General features: G+C 39.3%; 2 protein-coding genes across 2 annotated transcripts in view; one reads left to right on the forward strand and one right to left on the reverse strand.

Moving 5' to 3' along the window:
- The first annotated feature begins 6027 nt into the window (after window positions 1-6027).
- Window positions 6028-7724, forward strand: LOC308399137 (protein mono-ADP-ribosyltransferase PARP11-like). Its single transcript, XM_080886162.1, has 7 exons — window positions 6028-6230; window positions 6325-6433; window positions 6518-6587; window positions 6709-6766; window positions 6892-7025; window positions 7104-7255; window positions 7353-7724. Exons 1-7 carry the CDS (start codon window positions 6138-6140, stop codon window positions 7640-7642), a joined length of 906 nt encoding a protein of 301 aa, XP_080742288.1. The 5' UTR covers window positions 6028-6137; the 3' UTR covers window positions 7643-7724.
- A 4951-nt stretch (window positions 7725-12675) lies between these two features.
- The window catches only part of LOC308399921 (protein O-mannosyl-transferase TMTC2-like), a 72415-nt gene continuing 63506 nt past the window's right edge, over window positions 12676-21584 (reverse strand). The window contains exons 11-12 of the mRNA XM_080887339.1: window positions 20360-20423; window positions 12676-15497 (exon numbers count right to left, since the gene is read on the reverse strand). Coding sequence (XP_080743465.1) covers window positions 15294-15497; window positions 20360-20423 — 268 coding nt within the window. The 3' untranslated portion in view covers window positions 12676-15293. The remainder of the gene's footprint in view (window positions 15498-20359; window positions 20424-21584) is intronic.

The raw sequence follows: 21584 nt of genomic DNA on the forward strand, positions 1-21584 counted from the left end.
TGCCAGCAGAACCAAATCAAAGTCTACATGTGTGTTTATTCCTGTTCTAATGTTTATGTTTGTATTTGTGCTGGACATAACATTCGCAAGCATTTTAAAATAACATGTGCGAGGTTAAAGAAATCAAATTCTAAGCTCATGTAGCTTATTGTTGTTCATCTGTTTTACATATATGTGGACAAAAAGCTTTCATGGGGCTCTGTGAAGGATGTGGAAAAACAACGTTTGATTCAGTTACTTTAGAAGCACCTTTATCAGCAATAACCTGAAATAATAATTTTATGTTTGATTCCGTCAGTCTTTCACATAAGAAATTGAAATTGTGAAGAGATTTTGATCTACTCTTCTTTACAGAGTTCCTTCACTTTTTGAGGTTTGTGAGCAGTTATTTATGTTCAGCTCTCTTAAGGTCACGACACAGTATTTCATTCACGTTGAGTTCTGGTCTTTGACTAGACCACTGAAAAACCTTTATTCTTTTCTCTTTTTTAGCCAGTCTGTTGTAGATTTGGCTTGGCTTGGGATTGTAGTATTGCACTTACCCAATTTTGGCCAGGCTTTAGTTGGCAGACAGATGGCCTCAGATTTCACTCTAGTACACTTTGGTATACAGAGGATTGAATGGGAATTGCAAGGCTCCCATACACTGTATTTACAAAATAAGCCCATCACCCCTCCCCCTCCAGTTAGTATGAGGTGTTTGTACTGATATGTTTTCACCAATCTCACCCTCATGTTGTTGGGATAGACTCCAGCTGAAGTGGATGGATGGATTGGTGTTTTCAACAAATATTGCTGTGCAATATTGCTAAACAACTCCATTTCGGTCTAATCTGTTCAAAGGACTTTGTTAGAGAGGTTTTGTGGATTGTTCAAAAAAAAAAACTCCAAACAAGCCATACTGTTCAGTCTTTTTCTAAATGTACTGTCATCAGTGTTGGGCAAGTTACTTTGAAAAAGTAATTAATTATAGTTACTAGTTACTTAAACATAACTGAGTTAGTAACTGAGTTACAATATTCTAAAAGTAATTAATTACTTGAAAAGTAACTATTGTGTTACTTTTAAAAAAAAATTAACCCTCTGGGGTCCAGTGTATAATTGGCCATTTTTCACTACTTTTGATGTTTCCTCTACATTTCACCGTTAAAATCTATTTACTTTGCCTTGTTTGGTATCATTGTTTTCAGCACAACCTCACGTGTTTGAATTTACAGTTATGCTTTCATTTTGACATACTGTATTAACAAAATTGATCTAAAATCAGACAAAAAACATAAATTCCAAGTAGAAAAGGTTTTTTCATCATGACCCTGATGAAGGCCACAAGCCAAAACGCGTTGGTCAATTATTAAAGTTGTTCATCTTCCCTCAAGTGATGCTGGAGTTCCTACTTTGTGATCCCTTTTTTAAATAACCATTTCAAACTATTTGCAGAACAATCAGCTCTTCTGAATTCAATAAGATGCCACACAAATTATTTGTACCACTCCAAAAAATAATTTCTGTCCACTATAAAGAAGAACATCACAGCCTCTTAATGCTTCAGCATACCAAGACATTTTGAACAATGACATGCTCCCAACTTCGTGTGAACAGTTAGGGGATGGTCCCTTCCTGTTCCAACATGGCTGTGCACCAGTGCACAAAGAAAGGTCCATAAAAACATAGATGAGAGAGTGTGGTGTAGAAGAATGTGACTGGCCTGCACTGAGTCCTGACCTCAGCCTGATAGAACACCTTTGGAATGAATTAGAGCAGAGACTGTGAGCCAGGCCTTCCCGCCGCATCGTTGCCCCAAAGGCACAGGCAGGATAAACCCTATTGCTGTGAGGTGATAGCACTGCATCACTGTGTTGCCTCCAATGAAGTTAATTTTTAAAATTGTAACAATTCAACATTGAATTTAATTTCCAAGTCATCTGGGTTTGATGTTAAAACCTGAATAACGCAGGTTTATTTTTGCACTTTGTGTAATTAAAAAAAAATGTGCTCAGCACACTTGTTGTACTGTAATGTAAAATTATTTTTCTGTGTGCATTTGTTCAATTAATTGTATGACCATGTTTGTATGTGTTTTCGACCTGCACAAGGTGATGCCACAAGGTGGTGCACTTGTGGTGCTTTGAGTTTATTTATATTAAATGTATGGGGGGAAACATCTTACAGCTATGCGTGTGTTAAGCTATACTTGTCTGTAATTTGCATGTCATAATTAATAAATTTTTCAATTTAAACACATAAAATAATTATTGTAGACCATCTTTCAGGTTAGAAGACTGAAAACAAATTATACTGTGCATGTAATGTCACATGATCTACTTTGCCTTCTAGGGCTATGTAGAAGGTGTGTCTATGATATAAGATGGCGCCGGTGAGGTCGGCTGCCGTCACGACTGCTCCGACCACTTTTTCTTTGTCTTTGCTTTTTAAGTTAGTTTTCAGCGTTTCTAAATCGGCAAAATCATCACCATTGGGTACATTAGGTATGACAGTGACACTCTTGTTTCTATTGGTATACAATGTACTCACAATTCGAAGTTTTTAACTCCGGATCCGAGCTGGCCGAGTGAGATCTCGAGGGAGAACAAAGGGAAGCGGCGGCGGCCTAGAGGGAAGCGAGCCGGCGTCAGGAACAGGCTGAGAGCTCGTGCACACCGCACACCTCTGCCTAGCATCCTGCTCCCCAACGTCCAGTCACTGGAGAACAGGCTTGACGACCTCAGGGCCAGGATAAAGTTCCAGAGAGACATTCGGGACTGCAATCTCCTCTGCTTCACCGAGACATGGCTGAACCCAGCGGTGCCGGACCACGCCATCCAGCCGGCCAAGTTCTTCTCGGTTCACCGCATGGACAGGACACGGGACTCGGGGAAGTCAAGGGGAGGCGGCGTGTGTTTAATGGTGAACAACAACTGGTGCAACAGTGCGAACGTTGTTCCTCTCACACGCTCCTGCACACCAAATCTGGAACTACTGTCCATCATGTGTCGTCCTTTTTATCTACCTCGGGAATTTACATCGGTCATTGTAAGTGCCGTTTATATTCCACCACAAGCGGACACGGTCACCGCCTTATGCGAGCTGCATGAGGCACTCACACAGCACCAGACACAACACCGGGACGCTGCGCTTATTGTGACGGGGGACTTTAATAGCGCCAACCTCAAACGCGCAGCGCCGAACTTTTATCAACACATCACCTGCCCCACCAGGGGTGAAAGGACACTGGACCACTGCTACACTACGGTCAAGGACGGCTACAAGGCACAATCCCGCCCCCCGTTTGGCAAATCTGATCACGCCGCCATCTTCCTCATGCCAAAATACAAACAAAGGCTGAAACAGGAAGTTCCGGTTCAGAGGAAGGTCGCGCGCTGGACGGATCAATCGGTGGCCGCGTTACAGGACGCACTCGATGACGCAGACTGGGGCATGTTCAGAAACAGCTCCGACGATGACGTCAACGTGTTTACGGAAGCGGTTGTGGGATTCATCGGGAAACTAGCGGATGATACCGTGGAGACAAAGACTATCACAACGTTTCCCAACCAGAAGCCGTGGGTGGATAAAACCATCCGCGACGCTCTGAGATCCCGCACCGCTGCCTACAACACGGGACTCATGACGGGGGACATGGACCCGTACAAAGCCGCGTCATATAACGTGCGGAGGGCGGTGAAAGAGGCGAAGCAGCGCTACGGGAGGAAACTAGAGTCACAACTCCAACAGAGTGACTCTAGGAGCCTGTGGCGGGGACTAAGGACAATAACGGACTATAAAGCACCAACAACCGGTATGACGAACGCGGCCGTGACTCTGGCAGACGAGCTGAACACTTTCTATGCTCGCTTCGAGGCTGCAGCTAAGGTCTCCAACAATGCTAGTGTTAGCGGCGCTAACGGCTGCAGACAGGAAGATACTGCCAGCACCGGAAACGTGCTCGTCATCTCCGAGCATGAAGTAAGGAGAGCCTTCAAGAGAGTGAACACCAGGAAAGCAGCAGGACCAGACGGCATCCCAGGTCGTATCCTCAGAGACTGCGCATACCAGCTAGCTCCTGTGTTCACTGAGATATTCAACATCTCTTTATCTCAGTCGGTGATCCCCACATGCTTCAAAGAGTCCATCATTGTTCCTGTCCCGAAGAAACCCCACCCTGCTTCTCTCAATGACTATCGCCCTGTAGCCCTCACCTCAGTAGTGATGAAGTGCTTTGAACGCCTGGTCAGAGACTTCATCATTTCTTCACTACCAGACACACTGGACCCACTACAGTTCGCTTACCGTCCAAATCGTTCCACAGACGATGCCATCTCTCATCTCCTCCACACATCACTCACTCACTTGGACACTAGAAGGGGGAATTATGTTAAAATGCTCTTCATAGACTACAGCTCTGCATTTAACACCATAATTCCCTCCACACTCACCACCAAGCTGGAGCATCTGGGACTCAGCTCATCTATGTGTCAGTGGATCTCCAACTTCCTAACTGGCAGACCACAGGCAGTAAGGATGGGCGGACATGTCTCAGCCTCCACCACTCTCAGCACTGGAGCCCCCCAGGGGTGTGTTCTGAGCCCCCTGCTGTACTCTTTGTACACATATGACTGTGTGGCCACTACCAGCTCCACCACCATCATCAAGTTTGCTGACGACACCGTCGTGGTGGGCCTGATCTCTGATAACAACGAGACGGCCTACCTGAAGGAGATTAGGAATCTGGAGAACTGGTGCCAGAGGAACAACCTCCTTCTAAACGTCAGTAAGACAAAGGAGCTGATAGTGGACTTCAGCACTAAGCAGGAGAGGAACTACCAGACCCCCGTCATCAACGAGTGCCCAGTGGAGAGAGTGGACAGCTTCAAATACCTCGGAGTTCACATCACGCAGGACCTGTCATGGTCCTGTCACATCAACACTGTGGTGAAAAAGGCCCGACAGCGTCTCTACCACCTCAGACGCTTGAGAGACTTCCAACTGCCCTCCAAGGTGCTCAGGAACTTTTACTCGTGCACCATAGAGAGCATCCTGGCGGGAAACATCTTAACCTGGTTCGGGAACAGCACCATGCAGGACAGACGAGCTCTAGAGAGGGTTGTGCGGTCAGCTGAGCGCACCATCCGCTCCGAGCTCCCTGACCTGCACTCAATCTACAGCAGGCGGTGCTGGACCAAGGCCAGGAAGATCGTGAAGGACCTCAGCCATCCCAACAACAGACTGTTCTCTCTGCTGAGGTCAGGAAAGCGATTCCGCTCCCTGAAGACCAACACAGAGAGACTGAGGAGGAGCTTCTTCCCGCAGGCGATACAGTCTCTCAATCACACCACCACACAGTACTGACCCACACATACAGTTCTTACACACACACTGGACTTTCTGGACTTTGGTTTTGCACAACACTGGTCACTATATTCTTCATTTCCGGTTAATACTTGTACAGCTGCTGTTATTGTGTATATATTTATTTATATTTAGATTTCTTCATACATGTATTTTGTTGTACAGTTATTTTATTTTCAACTTTAATTTATATATTTTATCTTATTCTTCCCAGTTAAATTTACCCTTCATTCTAATTTGTGTTGTACATTTCTTTCATTTTTAACCTTAATTTATATTTTATTCCTTCCTAGTTAAATTTACCCTTTTTAATTTTTCATATTTATTTCCTATCTTATTCATAGCCTTTTCCTTTTTTGTTTTCTTTAGGTCACGAGCAGTTGTCCAAGCATTTCACTACATATCGTACTGTGTATGACTGTGTACGTGACAAATAAAAATTTGAATTTGAATTTGAATTTGAATGAGGTTTGACTCATGAGGAGTCAGAAACACCAGTAGTTTAGTCATAGAGAGGAAGCAGGTTACTTTTTCAGCTTTTTCTTGATATAATCAGTTGAATTTCTGACAACAAAAAACAACAACAACAAAAAATGTTGGAAAATACAGAAGAGGATATGGATACATCTGACACTCCTGGGTGCTGGTATTACCTGGCTGACTGTGGACAGTGCAGCCAGTTTGAGGTAACTTGTTTATTTCTTTAGATCACACTATGTGGTTAATTTTTCAGCTTTTTCTATGATATAATCAGTTACATTTCTGACAACAAGAAACAACAACAACAAAAAATGGGGGAAAATACAGAAGAGGATATGGATACATCTGACACCCCTTGCTGGTGGTATTACCTGGCCGACTGTGGACATTGGCACCAGTTTGAGGTAACTTGTGTATTTCTTTAGACCACACTACCTGGTTATGTAATGTCAAGTAAAGTAAAGCTTACTTTTCTACTTTCTTGTCCCTTTTCTGTAGGATGACCACAATCTCACCTTTAGCAGTGAGGATGTTGACACGTTTTACCTGAAAAACTCCAAGGATATTTTGAACACATCTTCTTTCAGTTACAGGATTGATTTCTCTGGTAATTTTTGTGCATTTTCATCCTCACAGTCTTCATTCACACATTAAGAACTTGGCTCAGATTAATACATGTGTTTCTGTGTAGAAATGCTACTGACAGACCTCACCACAACGAGGCAAAAAAGAATCAGGAGGAGCTGCAACACAGAAAAAAGGTACAATTTTTATATTCTCAAAAGTAACAGCAGTGAGGTTTACAAGTTAGCGTCAGTATAGTTTCTATCAAAATGAAAGTGAAAGTTTCAGCACAATGGAAACTTAACTCTCCTCCCGCAGGTGTTCCTGTTTCAGCCTCCCTTCCTGGGAATCGTTTGATCCCGAATCGCCATACCAGGTGACAAAAATGTTACTTAATGTCCAAAATCCATACAGCTAGAGCACAAATATACAATACAGTTAGAAGCATAGATTAAAACCACAGATATTTCAGCAATAACTGATTTCTGATACTTTTTAAAGTTAATCCCTCTGAGTGAGCACTCCCCCGAGTATCGGAAAGTGGAAGAATATGTAAAGACCGTTGGGCTGTTGGGCAAAACCATTCTGTCAATCAACAGGATACAGAATTTGGATCTTTGGGAATTATATTGCAGGTAAGTTAAGTTTTACACTATGTTTTTTGTTAATAATTTCTTTTCTTTATTACCATTATTTTTATATTTGCATCAAAGGAAAAAGAAACAGCTGATGAGGATTCAAGGCATCAAAGAAATTCAAGAGAGACGACTCTTTCATGGGACTGATATCAAAAATGTGGATTATATTTGCAAGTATAACTTTGATGTACGGTTAGCTGGACAACATGCCCACGTATTTGGCAAAGGTAAGTTCATTGTTTTGTGCAAATCTGAATTTCTAACTCTTTACCATTTCTTCTGTCTTTTTTCTTCCCAGCTGATCTAAGTTTCTTTTTTACGTAGGAATTTATTTTGCCAAACATGCAGCATTAGCCGACAGATACAGTAAGAGCAGCTCGAAACCACTGCCAGTTTATGGCGGGAAAACACAACCTGTACACTCTAAAATTATATTTTTGGCTCGGGTGATGACTGGAAAACCAGTTGCTGGACAATCTCATTTCCAAAAACCCGATCATGGGAGTCCTGAAAACTTGCATGACAGCTGTGTTGATGATGTCTCTCATCCTAATATTTTTGTCATTTTTGATCCAAATCAAATATATCCGGAGTATTTGATTCAGTACAGCTGAGCGCAACATGTGCAAGATCAACATGGCTACCTCAAACGGTACATTTCAAGCACAACTCCTGATGGCTTCGATGAAGTTTTTACAGCATTTTTACTACATTTTAAACATTTTTAGAAAGGTTTCCAGTAAACTAGGTCGTTTTCAGCAAGATAATCTGTCAGCAAAGTTATCGTTACATTTCATTACTTTGGATCAGAAGTACTAATAAAAATGAGTTTACTTACCAGGTGCTACTGCTTAGTATTAGAATAGTTGAATATAATACTTGTGGTCATGTAATGTAGATTCCCATCTAATTTATTTCTATTTAATTTAGTAATAATATAGCTTCATGTTGTTGGGATAGACTCCAGCCCCCCTTGGATAAGCTGAAGTGGATGGATGGATGGGTGTTTTCAACAAATATTGCTGTGCAATATTGCTAAACAACTCCATTTCGGTCTCATCTGTTCAAAGGACATTGTTGCAGAGGTCTTGTGGCTTGTTCAGAAACAACTCCAAACAAACCATACTGTTCAGTCTTTTTCTAAATGTACTGTCATGTAATTATACAAAAAAATGTCTCATTCTAGGAGCTTTTTTATTTTACGACATCGGAAAAGTTAATCAACTATTGAGATTTTAAATATTTTCATGCTATAAACACAGTAACCTACACACAGATATTCATTTTGTGAGATTTTGCCAGCTGTGCATGTTGAGAACCAAACCTGCACAATCAATAAATATCAGAGAGAACATCTGTGCCCATCTGCCCCAGCAATAAAACAGCATTAAGCACAAAATCTTCCTTATGTGAAAGAACTCACCATTACATGTGCTATAATATTTCTAAATTGGTACAGTTAAGGCTACGAAACGCGTGTTCATTATAGAAGATTCTCTTTCACCACAAAACAGAAACTTCACTTGAAAACCTGTTTCACGTGTATGGTTATATTTTTATAACCATATATGTCACAACAGGCATTTTCCATTCACACCCAAAGCAAATACTCCCCCATACCAACAAGAAGTCTCAATGAAATAAAATATAAACGGCCATGCCCCCACTCACTACACACACCGTCTGATGCTTTGTTTAACACGTGCTTAAAATGATTGGCTGTAGTTTACCGAAACTGTCAGGAGAGGTTGCTGTTGATACAGTTTTCATTCATTCTTGGCACAGGTCAGCATCAGTTGGTCTGCATTAGATGTATCAGTTTGTCTTGGCAATTTATTTTTACTATTATAAGTGGAAAGAACATTAACTGAATTACCAGATTTAGATTTACAGTTTTAAGGTACTTAACTTTTCATTTTATGCAACTTTATCCTCCCGTTCCACTGCATTTATTTGCAAAATTGGGCTGCTAGTTAGTTAGTTAGGATTTTTTGATGTAATTCAGACCTTTGGTTTCCAACATTTCTGACTTGTGCCCCTTTAAAGATCTGACATATCTGCGAGTTTCTAATAGCCACACAAAAGAGGTTACTAGAAAGAGATATTATACTGTACATCAAACACAGGGATCACATTTTATGCAGAACAAGTGTTTTATATTCTCTTAAGTCTTCAATAAAGTTTTTCTTAAATCTTTTTTAAATAGGTTTCTGTAATAGTAATCCATCAGTATGTGCAAGATCTTTAATCAAAATGTTATTTTTTAATGCTAAATCTTAAAAAAATTAATTAACTATTTAATAACAGTAAACAATATTTTTATTATTATTTCATTTTTTGATTAAGATGTCAAATTACAGTTATACTGAACAAAAAATGTGTTAGCGTTTTAATGATTTATGGCAGGAAAGTACAACTTGTTGACATTAATGCACATGTTTTTAAGAAATGCTGATGAAATTCAGTTTGCTGATACACGATATAAGGAACTGCCCATGTGCCTTCCCCCTACTCCCATATGTTTGCTGCAGGTGAAGTGGAGATGGTCGAACCGTTTATCTGACCCTGCCTCATTTTCACACCCATAGTGTGGTTTTTAGTAGTTTAACAGTGTTTCCAGCTGTTGCTCCCAAAGTATCTGGCAATAATCGAACCTCCCGCACACACATGCAGCCCTCATGTGTGAATCCCTTTCATCTCCTGAAACACAAACAGTTTCTTACAGTTAATTGGCGGTTGAGTGTAAAGTACAGTAAGAAGCACAGATGGTCTTGACTAAATTAGACAGGGGCCGATTTGTCAGCTGTAGAGTCAGATTTTTAATTCTAGTGTGACATAAGAAGTGAAAGAATTTTTCATTTTTTGTTGAATAACATATGGGGAAAAAATAATTTTATATTGTTTGGTAAGTTTGTGTGGCTGTGCCCTGATTGGATGGACCTGTTTTCCAGAGCCAGGTCATCAGTGCTCATGAAACTATTTGACATGAATTAATTGGTCCTCTGGGTATGATGGACTCATTCAATCCAGCAGATGGTGTTTCAACACAAATGTCTTTCAGCACATAATGAGCACATACTTTATTCTGTGCTGTTATTCTTCTTCTTATTACATAACAAAATATGTCCTTACAGACTTATGCTAACTTGGAATGCACACTTTAAAATGTTAGAAACTAGGACTTTGAGCTCATTCAACTCAATAAGTGAGTCAAGTTTGATATCCTCTTAAATATTTACAGCTTGGTGTGCTCAGAGAGTCTGGCATGTGATTACAAAGTCTTTGATGTCTGCTTGATCAGATGATATCAACATGTTGAGTTTATGAAAAGACCAACTCTAATTAGTGGATCAGTATGTGTGCGTGTGTGTCAGTGACAGAGCGGGGAGACTGAGACTGTGGCACTATTCACTTCTAATGAAACCAAGAGTAGGTAACAGGGTTGGAGAGAAAATTACATTTCAGTTCTCAAATACTCAACATTGTTGAGAGTCTTCATGAGATGGAATAAATCCTGGAATGTGATACTTAATAATTCTATTTTGGGTCTTGGATGCTCTTAAAAAATTAAAAAAAAAAAAAAAAAGCTTCATTTAGCTTCATTTTATTTTATTTATCACACTGACCTTTATCAGAATGTCAGAGATGGTGCCGGAGCTACCTGAGCTGGGGCATGTCATGGTCATGGTCATGCCATTAATAAAAAGGAGAGCTGATGCTGCCGTAGTGCAAGCCTCGGTCTGAGCAGCAATGATCCAGCTGGGAGTGAGGAAAACTCCACCTGCTGATTGACTGTCCAGTGTTCTCCTGGATGATCTACTCCCACAAAAAAAAAAAAAAAAAAAGTGTTGTTGCAATAGGAACTGTTTGCTCCTACTGTCCTGAGCATAGCATGAGGCAAACTGTGTACTTTAACTACATGAAGTCTGTTTATCTGTGGTTGTTGTCCAGTGCCGAAAGTAAAAGTGCTCATTATGTGGAGTGATGCTTGTCAGACTAACATATACATATTATTTATATACAAAATACACATGATATTAACTGATCATAATTATAAATGTATTCATGTGTATCCTTTCAATGCTGCAGCTCCTAATGGTTTCATTGCATATACCATATAATACTGGATAGTATGGCTAGTATGACTTATAACAACACAGTTTATCACCAACAGTAGACTAAAGCTTTAAAATATAAGTGCAGAAAATCAAACCAAAATATATTTGAGTAAAAGCAGATATTATAATCTGAAAATCCCTGAAATACGATCCCCCACCCCCCACCACTGCAAAGGAAGTGCTCAAAAGGGCCTGGGCTGATTTAGCAGCTCCTAGGTCCAAACCAGATGGAAGCTAAGTACAGCCTGGAGAGGAGACACAAACTAATTAATTCAATACAAAGGTTAAAACTAGCATTTTTAATCAAACTCATGATTAAAATGTCATATCTGGCGTGGCAGCAACAAACATACATTACAGCTATGTTAAAAGTATTGTGTTTAGTGTTGTGTGGGCCACAGAAGGTTGGTCAGAAATGTGCAACTTCACGACAAGCATTATGTACAGAAATGTACAGAGGAAGCACAGAGTGGACACAGAGTCAATAAATATGAAGACTGAAGAGTAGAGGAGAGGTGCAGTGGGAGATCCCACAGCAGCAGGAGGCTGAAGCAGCATAACTGAGATAATGGAGGAACAACTCCAAGAGGGTGCATGTCTCTTAAACTAGCAGTTTGTTACACAAGAGAAGACCCTGATGGCTGAACGCTGTTGATATATATCTTCATTCCTAATGCTTTATGGTAATTCATGTATTCAGCTGCTGTTCATATAGCATTTTATATACCAGCATTCTGACATATAGTACTAACCTGTCACTTCTCAGAAGACTTGTGGAAGACTTATTACACTTCACACTAGTCTTGTCAAAACAGCTCTGTCTGTAATTAGTCTTGTCAGTTCTCTATTACATGTGCAAATCTAGCCTGGGGGGCTTGGTACGTACTTTGATGCTTGACTTAACACTCATATTTTGACTTCCTTTTTTAGGGGAAAGGTTTAGTGTTCTGGACAAATGTGTTTCTATAACATTTGTTGAGGCTGGATACAATGCAAACATTGGTAATAATTGTAAATTTCTTCTTCTGGTTAGGCTGTTTAAATCAAGAGACAGCATTCAGTTTGCGACAAGAAATACAAAGATCCATAGCTGCACAGAAACTGCATTCATGGTTTGTGTTTTGAGGTGCAAACAAATGTTGACTCTCTAAACAACATGTTTTAGTCAGAAGTTTACATACATTTATCATTTACATGAATGTCACAGTAATTTGGGGTTTTTATTGAATTCTTTGAGCTGTTCTTTTTCCAGGGTGTACAGCTTAGATCTTTGATGACTTCAAAAAAAACAAGAATTAGGTGCAAATGTTTAGATTTATTATGGATTTTCTGTAATCCACTCAAGGTCAAAATTATACATGCAAGTTCAATAATATACAGGCATCCCCACTTATATTCAGTTAAATGCAAACTGCACCTCAACCAACCAATTTTGGCAGACATCAACAAGGTTCTGGAAATAGTAGCTGGATATGTGACCACTCTTCTTGGTCATTTTAATTGGTTGATTTCCTAACATAGTCCACACATTTTCAGTAGGGTTGAGTTTGGGACTTTCAAAGGCTATTCCAGAAGCTTAATGTCAGCCTGCTTTATCCATTCTATTCTACCACCACCGTGCTTGATAGTTGGTACCATATTCTCAGGTTTGAAAGCTGACCTTTAGCAACTGTGGCCAAACGGGTGAGTCTTTGTGTGGCCTTTCCATAAAACATTTCTTTATAAGGCCTTTGGCTTGTCCATGTGGGAAGCTGCAAATTTCAGTCGAGCTCGAAGGTGTTGATTTTGGAGCAAGACCTTGTGTCTTGGTCAGCACACTCTCAGTCCACAGCGATGTAAAACTCACTTCAATGTGGACAGGGACACTGGTGTTCCAGCAGTTTCCAGTTCATGGCAGGCTTTGGTTAAGATGTTCAGGAACCTCTCATCTGATGGGTGACAGTTTCTGTCTTCTTCCAGACCTTAATAAAATGGTGACACATACAAATATTCACACACAGTGGTTTAAACTGATAATCTTGAAATCTGCAGCTGATTAGAAATGGTTCCTAGAGCCATTTCCGCCCTGTAAAAATCTACAAATTTCCTTAGCTTTTCACCGAGTTCCTTAGACGTTCTCAATGTTCTGAGTGTTGGTCATTCCAATGAGTGCTATCAAGCAAATGCTTTTTATTCTGGCAAAGAGTAACTACCAGTTGTAGTCAATCTTGATCTTTAACATTTAGTTAATAGGCCTTATAATTTTAAAAGATATTGTAGAACCTTCCGTACCACTTATCAAAAGATTTTATTGCATGTATTTGAGCTTGTATGTACATTTGACCCTGTGTGGATTCCAAATTCCAAAATAAATGTAATCTTGTTCACCCTTTTTTATTGTGAAAAATGAATGCTGTATAATCATTCCACCCTGGTTCTAGGGTGAGTTTATGTATCCTTGTGACCACAGACTTCTGTCTGAAATTTATGCTTTTGACTTGCATCCTGGACGACATTATGGAGCACTAAAATAAAAAAAATCATTTTTTTATTATGAAAAAGGTTCACTTTTACAAAACACAACACTGTTTAAGCTACACATTTCCTTTAATTTAACCAAACATCACAATCATCAGGAAAAAAAAAAAAAGCATAAAACTCTAAAATCCTTTAAAAGCTCTCTCTGTGTCACAAACTATTTCTGTGACAGGAATCACAACCTGATGTCCCTGAGCAGAGAGAACAAAAATACACATATGAAACCATTTCAATATAGTTGTCATTTTGCCTACTGTAGCCTATCTATTGCGAGGAATGAGAAAGGGTGGGCAGATACGACAATGAAACGGCACAGTGTTGGCATATTCACAAGAAAATAACATATTAATAAATTAAATTTGATCACATGAAATGTAACATCTTTATTTGACACGAGGAACACAGGAGTGAAGAAAAGTTCTTGCTTGGCACGAGAGGTGTAAAGACTCAGTACAAGCTTTGGCACCACTGAGGAATTTTTAATCATTACAGTCACGAGAATTTAAAATGCACCACGTGCAAACAATCGTCAGTGACGTGTTTGGCTGCACATTATGTCCAAACCTATTCCTTTATGTGCTCGGAGCAATGTACAGCACTTTATCTGAAGGCGGTTCTAGAAGATGTTTATGCACTTGCATGCTTTTAATGTTTAATTGAGTGTGTTAGGAGGCAAATTCAAAGCTAGACTATCCTGAGCAATCCATCAGGGATTTCGTTTCCTTTCTTTACAAAAAAAATTATAAAAATTAAAAAAATAATCCACCTATTTAGGATTGCACCCTTACAACATTATCACTGGGCAGTTAAGCAAAAGAAGACCTTCTTCCTTGTCCAAAACAACCAAAAAAATGGTGCTTACATTGCCCATAATGCAGCTTAGCAGACAACAATTTGGTCGAAACTCAATTTCGCGCCACAAGTAACGAAACTCAAATAGAGATGCTTCTGGTCTGTTAAGCTTGCTTCTTTGTAACTGCTGCCCCCCAGAATCCCTTCAACTTTCACTCAATCAGCACTGACTGAAGTGACATCACTTGCTCCTTTGGGAGCAACAAAAGACTTTACACAAGTTTTCACACACACAGTAGTTCTCCCTACGACCTGCAAATAGAATCTGACATGTACAAGTGTGGTAGTGAAGTCCATCTTTCAGTTAAACTAGCTGATATAATGAAACAACTTGAGTAATTTACCCATCAGTGCCCACGCTTTAAAATCTATTCTGTAAGAATTAACACCTGAATCTATGCTCTTATTAAATCAAGTGCTCTAAATCATGCCAGATGTTTAGATTATATCAACTAATAATTAGCTGATATTTGAGACCTTAAAGAATTTTTGGGGGACTTTCAAATTATTTGCTTTTGACTTCAATGTATATTTAACATCATAGCATTTTATAAAAAATGTATGCAAAAGAAGTTAGTTTTAGTAGTTTGAGCTACCATATGGCAATATGGCATACTGTGAGGCAGCACATGTCCACTGAATCCCAGCCCTCAAACCTTCAAAGTGTCTTTCACAAGCACTGTGAGCTGAATCGCTAAAGAAATAGTCTTTAGTGAAATTTGAGCCACCAGCTCTTTCATATCTCTGAAGGAGATGACATCATCAGTGAGGGAGGAGTTCAAACATCGCCTTTCTGCATCCCGAGCGCGCGTTTAGTCCTGAGTCCCTGCCTCTCCATGATGTTCCACAGCTTCCGCAGGTTCGACTGGGTAATGACATCATCAGGTTTGAGCTGGAGAGCCCGCAGGTAGTTGGCTTCTGCTTCGGTAAGCTTCCCATTCAGGTGGAGGATGGCACCAAGGTTCATCAGAGCAGCTGGGTACTGGAATAAAAAACAGAAAAAAAAAAGAAGGGAGCAGTGGATGTTTGGCATAAGGGTGATAAGATACAGGATTGTTGTAGTTTTGCAACAGTGCTGACCTTGCATTTATTTGGGCAAACCATTTTAAACCTGCCCTTGTTATTTCCGCATCTGACACAGAAAATGATGTGAGATACACAATTTAGGAAGCTTGCCAGTTCTGGATGGTAGATTAAAGAAAGGGCTCTGGTGCAATTTATTTTAGGCCCTCCTTTAAGAAAATCAAATACCCATTAAATTAGATAGAACGCAATCTCTCTGTGCAGATCAAATAGATAGGAGTATGTCCTCTAACAATGCCGCAGTAAACAAAAAGGTAGCTACAGATTGTGTGTGGGCAAGGGCTCAGTATTTATTGTGATATGCACGATCAAACCCATTGAGAAGAGTGTTTCTAGAGTCCTCTTGATTAAAATGCCATACTTTTAAGTTGCAAAGTGAAACCATATGACCCTGAAAAGCAGTCCAGTTGTGGGGATCTACAAAATCTAAGTCATAGCCATCCGTAACTAACAAATACACCCATATCTCATCCTCAAAATCATCTGCACCTAATCGCCCAGGCCTGGCCTCGTTCCCAGGACTGCATCCCCACTGCATGACATGTTGTTACTAACTTGGAAAGTAAATCAAAAGATTTTCCCAGCATGAACACAACTGTTTGCCTCTCCTCAGCATGGATTTTTCACTTGTTTACGTTCCACTTTTCAGTGATTGTGAGCGCACTCAACAAATGCGCACATATAGAGCTTGATTATTTAAAGCAGTGAGAATGTTGGAAAGCTGTTGATTAATTGCGGTTTTTACAGGAAAAAAACTATACAGCTAACTTTTTGTTTTTCTCACCTACACAAAAAAGGACAATAATTATAATTAAATGTTATATTTCAGAATTTCAGAGCTCCTCAGTTTTTGATCATACAGGAATTTTGTAGGCAGGAGAGGCATACTTACTCTTACTCTTAATGAGGGTTCCCTTGTTATTTAGGGAAATATGCAACACACTGGCATATTAAATCACACCAAAGCCAATCATGGGACAATAGAATTGGACAGACGAAAGAAAACAGGCAGTTTGAGGGTAAAAGTTTCTGTATTTTTACCCTCTGTGACGAAAAAGAAAGTATCGACCTCTGATCCACAGCTTTTGAGAAGAGGCCTTTAAGCCATAGTGGAATATGATCACATTATCCAGCATATTCTGTTCAATTCTCTTTCTCAGAGGACATTTGTTATAGTATTAAATCACACTCACTGTTACCACAGTAATGACAGGTGCAGCCACATCCACCAGCACTGAAATCTTGAGGGATTATGATCTTAAGCGCATACAAATTACAACATAACCTCATCGTATCATAATTTTTGATTTGCCGGGAGCAAGACATGTACTGTGTCATGATTATACAATTTTCACACGCTGGAAGCATTGCCTGTTCTGCTCAGACTCGACATTATATTTGTGATGAATCTCGGAGTGGGTAAATACAGCGTTTTAGTGTGTAAAATGAAAAACACCCTCGCACCTTTCTCTGGGGGCACATATTCATTGCTTTTCTTAGCACGTAAAGCCAGAGCTGAATCTTTCATGACCTGAAAGCTATTGGATTAAGCTGATATTTGAGAGACTGTCATTCACTAAGCAGACATGTGCAGGGAAAATGTCAAAGAGAAGAGGCACTATAGTCCTGAAAAATGAAAAGAGGAGCCCCTCAGTGTGTCTGAAAGTGCATGTGAAGGCTTTAAGAGTGTGAATTATAATGACTGGGATTGAAGAAACATATTTCTTACAGAACAAAATGTAAACACACAGCTTTTCAAATTAAAATGGACAACCAGTATTCTTCTAGTCAAAGATCTGACTGAGCTCTTAAGGCTTAAACAGGATGTAAAGAGAAAGGCAGCCCTTCTCTTTAAAAGTGTCAGATTGTATAAAATAGTAATACCAAGCCTATAGATATTCCCTACGGCAGTAGGTCAGATTAGCTTATTTTAAAAAGTTCTCTAAAAGTAAAGAAGTAAGGGCCATAGTAACAGGAACAACACTAATATGGGAACACGAGGCAACGTAAATGAAATTCCTTGTAGGAATAACAAGCACAAAGGCTGTTAGAGCAAAGGTCACAAGTATTACATTACTAGTCTCCATTTTCAGCAAAGTTAGAGAACTAGCTGGGGCAAAGGATACATTAGCTGATATACAACTAAACAGAAACTAGAGGGTTAGTTACATGACTTGGCTATATTATGACTAACTGTTACCTGAATGGAGTGGATAAGACCTAAACTGTTTAGCTAAAATAAGTCTCCAGAACTGATACGTGAGTCAGTCTCCAAGGTTGAACTAAGTAAAGGTCATAAACAGTGTTGGTCAAGTTACTTGAAAAAAAGTAATCAGTAACTAATTACTGATTACTTCCCCCAAAAAGTAATCCCGTTACTTTACTGATTACTTATTTTCAAAAGTAATTAATTACTTAGTTACTTAGTTACTTTTTAAAAACACGATTTACAACCTGAAGAGGTGATAAAGTGATAGATCTTTCAGCCCAATTCTACTTTTTCTACATAATCCATCATACAAACTGTAATCAACTGGAAAAGTCTCTTTTTAAAACTTGTTTTATCAGTTTTAATCTTTTAACTGTATGCATCAAGCAAAAATTTAATTATATGCAACATTCTCTGACTTGAATGAATTAGTTTAACATTTAAACCTATTTTCTACACATTCCAGCACATAAAATAAAATATTTTTTGTGTTTACACTCACTCTTTCAAATAGATGCAAGTAAAACACAGCAGAAAATAAATAAAGTCAAAGACTAGCGGTCCTGTTGCTCTATTTTCACCTGTAAAGCAGGACTGGGGTAGGCGGAGGTTTACCCTGGTGCAGGTGTGCCGCGGTCAGTTGAAGAATCCGCGAGTTTCTCTGTGAGTTTCCCATTACGTGGTAGCACACTCGGTGCTTGCTTGGAAGTTTAGGGGGTTTTTTCGCTGTAAAAAGAAGTTTTCTTCCCACGCACGATGGACGCTAATGTTTTTGTCACTTTTTATGGAATCAAACTCAAAGTAAGGTCAGTACTTCCACGCTTTAAATGCTGCACGCTCATACTCTCTCCCGCACTCGATATGTGAACCATTGTTGATCTGCACACAGCTGTTGTCACTAACGGCGCACTCGCTTACGTCACTGTCATGGGACATTCTCGCAAAAAATCACGGTTTTAGTAACGCAGTAACGCAGCGTTCCTACGGGAAAGTAACGGTAATCTAATTACCGTTTTTGCAATAGTAATCCCTTACTTTACTTGTTACTTGAAAAAAGTAATCGGATTACAGTAACGCGTTACAAGTAACGCGTTACTGCCCATCTCTGGTCATAAATAGAAAGCAGAAGCAGCTAGCATGTAGCTAGCCAGCTAGCTGCATAAAATATATCAAATTCCTAATGAAAACAGTTATAGTTCATGGTTAGTTAGAACTAAACATAATAAAACATTTTTGTTTTCCGAGGTCATATATGATAATCTTACCAGTTCTAAGTTACTTAGAACTGTGGAGCAACAGTACTGTGACCACATTTATTATTTAACATTGTTCACCACTGCCTGAACTCTCTAACAGGCAAACTTTCTTCTAATTTCTTTAAAAAGTCTTTAGAAATAGTTCTCCAGGTTTCTTGAACGACTTTAAAAGCTCACATGCACCCCGCTGTTAAACAGTAGTGCCCATTCAAAATTTTGTATTGTACAAGTTCTAAGTTGAGACTTTTAGTCATTTTGAAGGTGTTTAAGCATATTTGTTTTCAGAAGTTTTAATCTGGATTGATGGAAAAAATCTCTCTGCCACTTGATTGATCAATTTGAATTAATAGCTTATACATTCTCGATAGCCATTTAAGGGTTAGATATTACACATATTAACAAATTTTGTTACCAAAGTAGGTTTTTCTTGATCCAGTTGACTGGGTAGCAAAGTACCTAAATATACAATTTGAAATTTGTTCTTTGCTAAGATGTCTGCTATGTCTAGACACAACACTGGCTTATCCTTTAGTTGCTTGGATGAGGCAAAGGTCAGTGTTAAGTAGTGTAACTTGGAATAAACTATAAATTAATAAGAGTTGGCCCAAGTTGTTTGCACAATGTGTTAGACAAATACGTTGGGAAACGCTTCTATAAAAGGTGTAGCCTTATAGACTTACACCAGTTAATGCAGTGGAGGCAGGATGAGGTCTAACCCCGTCATATAACTGAACATAAGTCACAGAGCAGGGCATCAGTAAGCACACTAACATAATAAATGACTCCAGGAAGCTCCTTCAGACCTTGTCTAACAACACAGGGGTTCCTATAACTCTAAATCACCTTCCACAGACTGGTCCATGCACCCTTTCCCTTTGAAGTGACTGAGGTATACCAGACAGACAGGCTATAATGGCTACCAACTTCCTCAACCACTTGTGCAGACATCAAGAGACATGATCTCTGCAAAGCTTGGTCTGTTTAACTATAGTGTTATGATCAAGCATTTACTCTGAAGCTAAGAGCGTGACTTCAGTGTCAGACAACTGAATCATTAAGCTCTTTTCTCACTTGGAATTTGGTTGGTTGTATAAAGGTAACAGTTCACAGGCATGACCAAAACACAGTTTCCATTTCATTTCCAGCACTATCGCTGCTTGCCAGGAACAACAGTACTATAACGTAATGTCAGAATGATGGGTAATACATAGTATGTTGTAAATTGAATTTACAGTGCAGACGTGTGTGTGCATTTCCATGATAAGTGCTAACAGGCCTACCAGTCCAGGTACTTACATCTGGTCTGAGGCTGGCTGCACGCTTGTACTGCCTTTCCGCCGCCTCGTTTAGATTGGCCTGTCTGAAAAGAAAGAAGAGCGGAGAGTAAAAAATTTGCACATTATAAGATATTTTTATCAGTGATAAAAACGAATATATTTTCCAGCTAATGATTGTATTCACTCATTGTTAAGCTTCTTAGTATATAAATTATCGTGAATATTGTTCATTTAACGTAAGAAAGAAATGTGTATGATTTCACTCATACATAGTCAAATTAATTCATGTAGTCATTAGTGTCATTTAAATTCTGCTGGTGTAGTACTAATAGGCACAATGATACTTAAGCAAAGAAAATTTCACACACACACACACACACACACACACACACACACACACACACACACACACACACACACACACACACACACACACACACACAGAGTAAGCTCCACAATTACATTTTTGGGCCGTTTCTGACAATTATAATTAACAATTTTTCGAGTCATTAGTGAGATCAAATTTCTACAGAGGGTCTTGAACCTCAAGTTGGTAACTGCTGCTTTTAACTCTTATTTTAAGTAAATACAGATAGACTCAACTTTTATAATACTATTAAAAGCTGCAAGATTTCACACTACATTTTTACACACTGCGTTAAAGTATTTGACTGAATAGCAAGTCATAGTGAAAATTATACTACTATTTGTACCTGCCAAGGCTTAAAAAATGACTTACTAATTTGAAAGACTTGCTTACATTCTGTCTCACGTAATTGTCAAATGACAGTACAAACTCTTTGCCTACTGCAGTGATGTTGTAAAATACTGGAGCTTCTAATATAGCCACCGGTAAACAATATTCTGGGACAAGCGGCAAATAGGCTTGACATAAATGGGATCATGTGTTTGGACACTGATTCAGCACATTAGGCCTTACTTTGAGGTTCTCATTTATAAATAGATAAAGAGAAGCAGACAATGTTGATGCCAAGACTGCTTAAAGCACCAAAAGTCCTCCCTGACATGTTACAGCTGGGTACAGTAGCAGTAGTTAATCGGCTCTACACTAACATTATTCATGGAGTACATGATCTGGACTTTGCTGTGCCAAAGTTAATAAAGCCCTTCCTTCCTGACATGCTAATTTGTATTTATAAGGCTTTAAAATAAAGGACACATTATGGATATCATAGTCATCTCCTAGTGTCCTTCCTTGGTCTTTGTTTTGTTTGGGGAAGTGC

Source organism: Rhamphochromis sp. 'chilingali' (assembly GCF_963969265.1).
Source record: "Rhamphochromis sp. 'chilingali' genome assembly, chromosome: 7".
Taxonomy (NCBI): Eukaryota; Metazoa; Chordata; class Actinopteri; order Cichliformes; family Cichlidae; genus Rhamphochromis; species Rhamphochromis sp. 'chilingali'.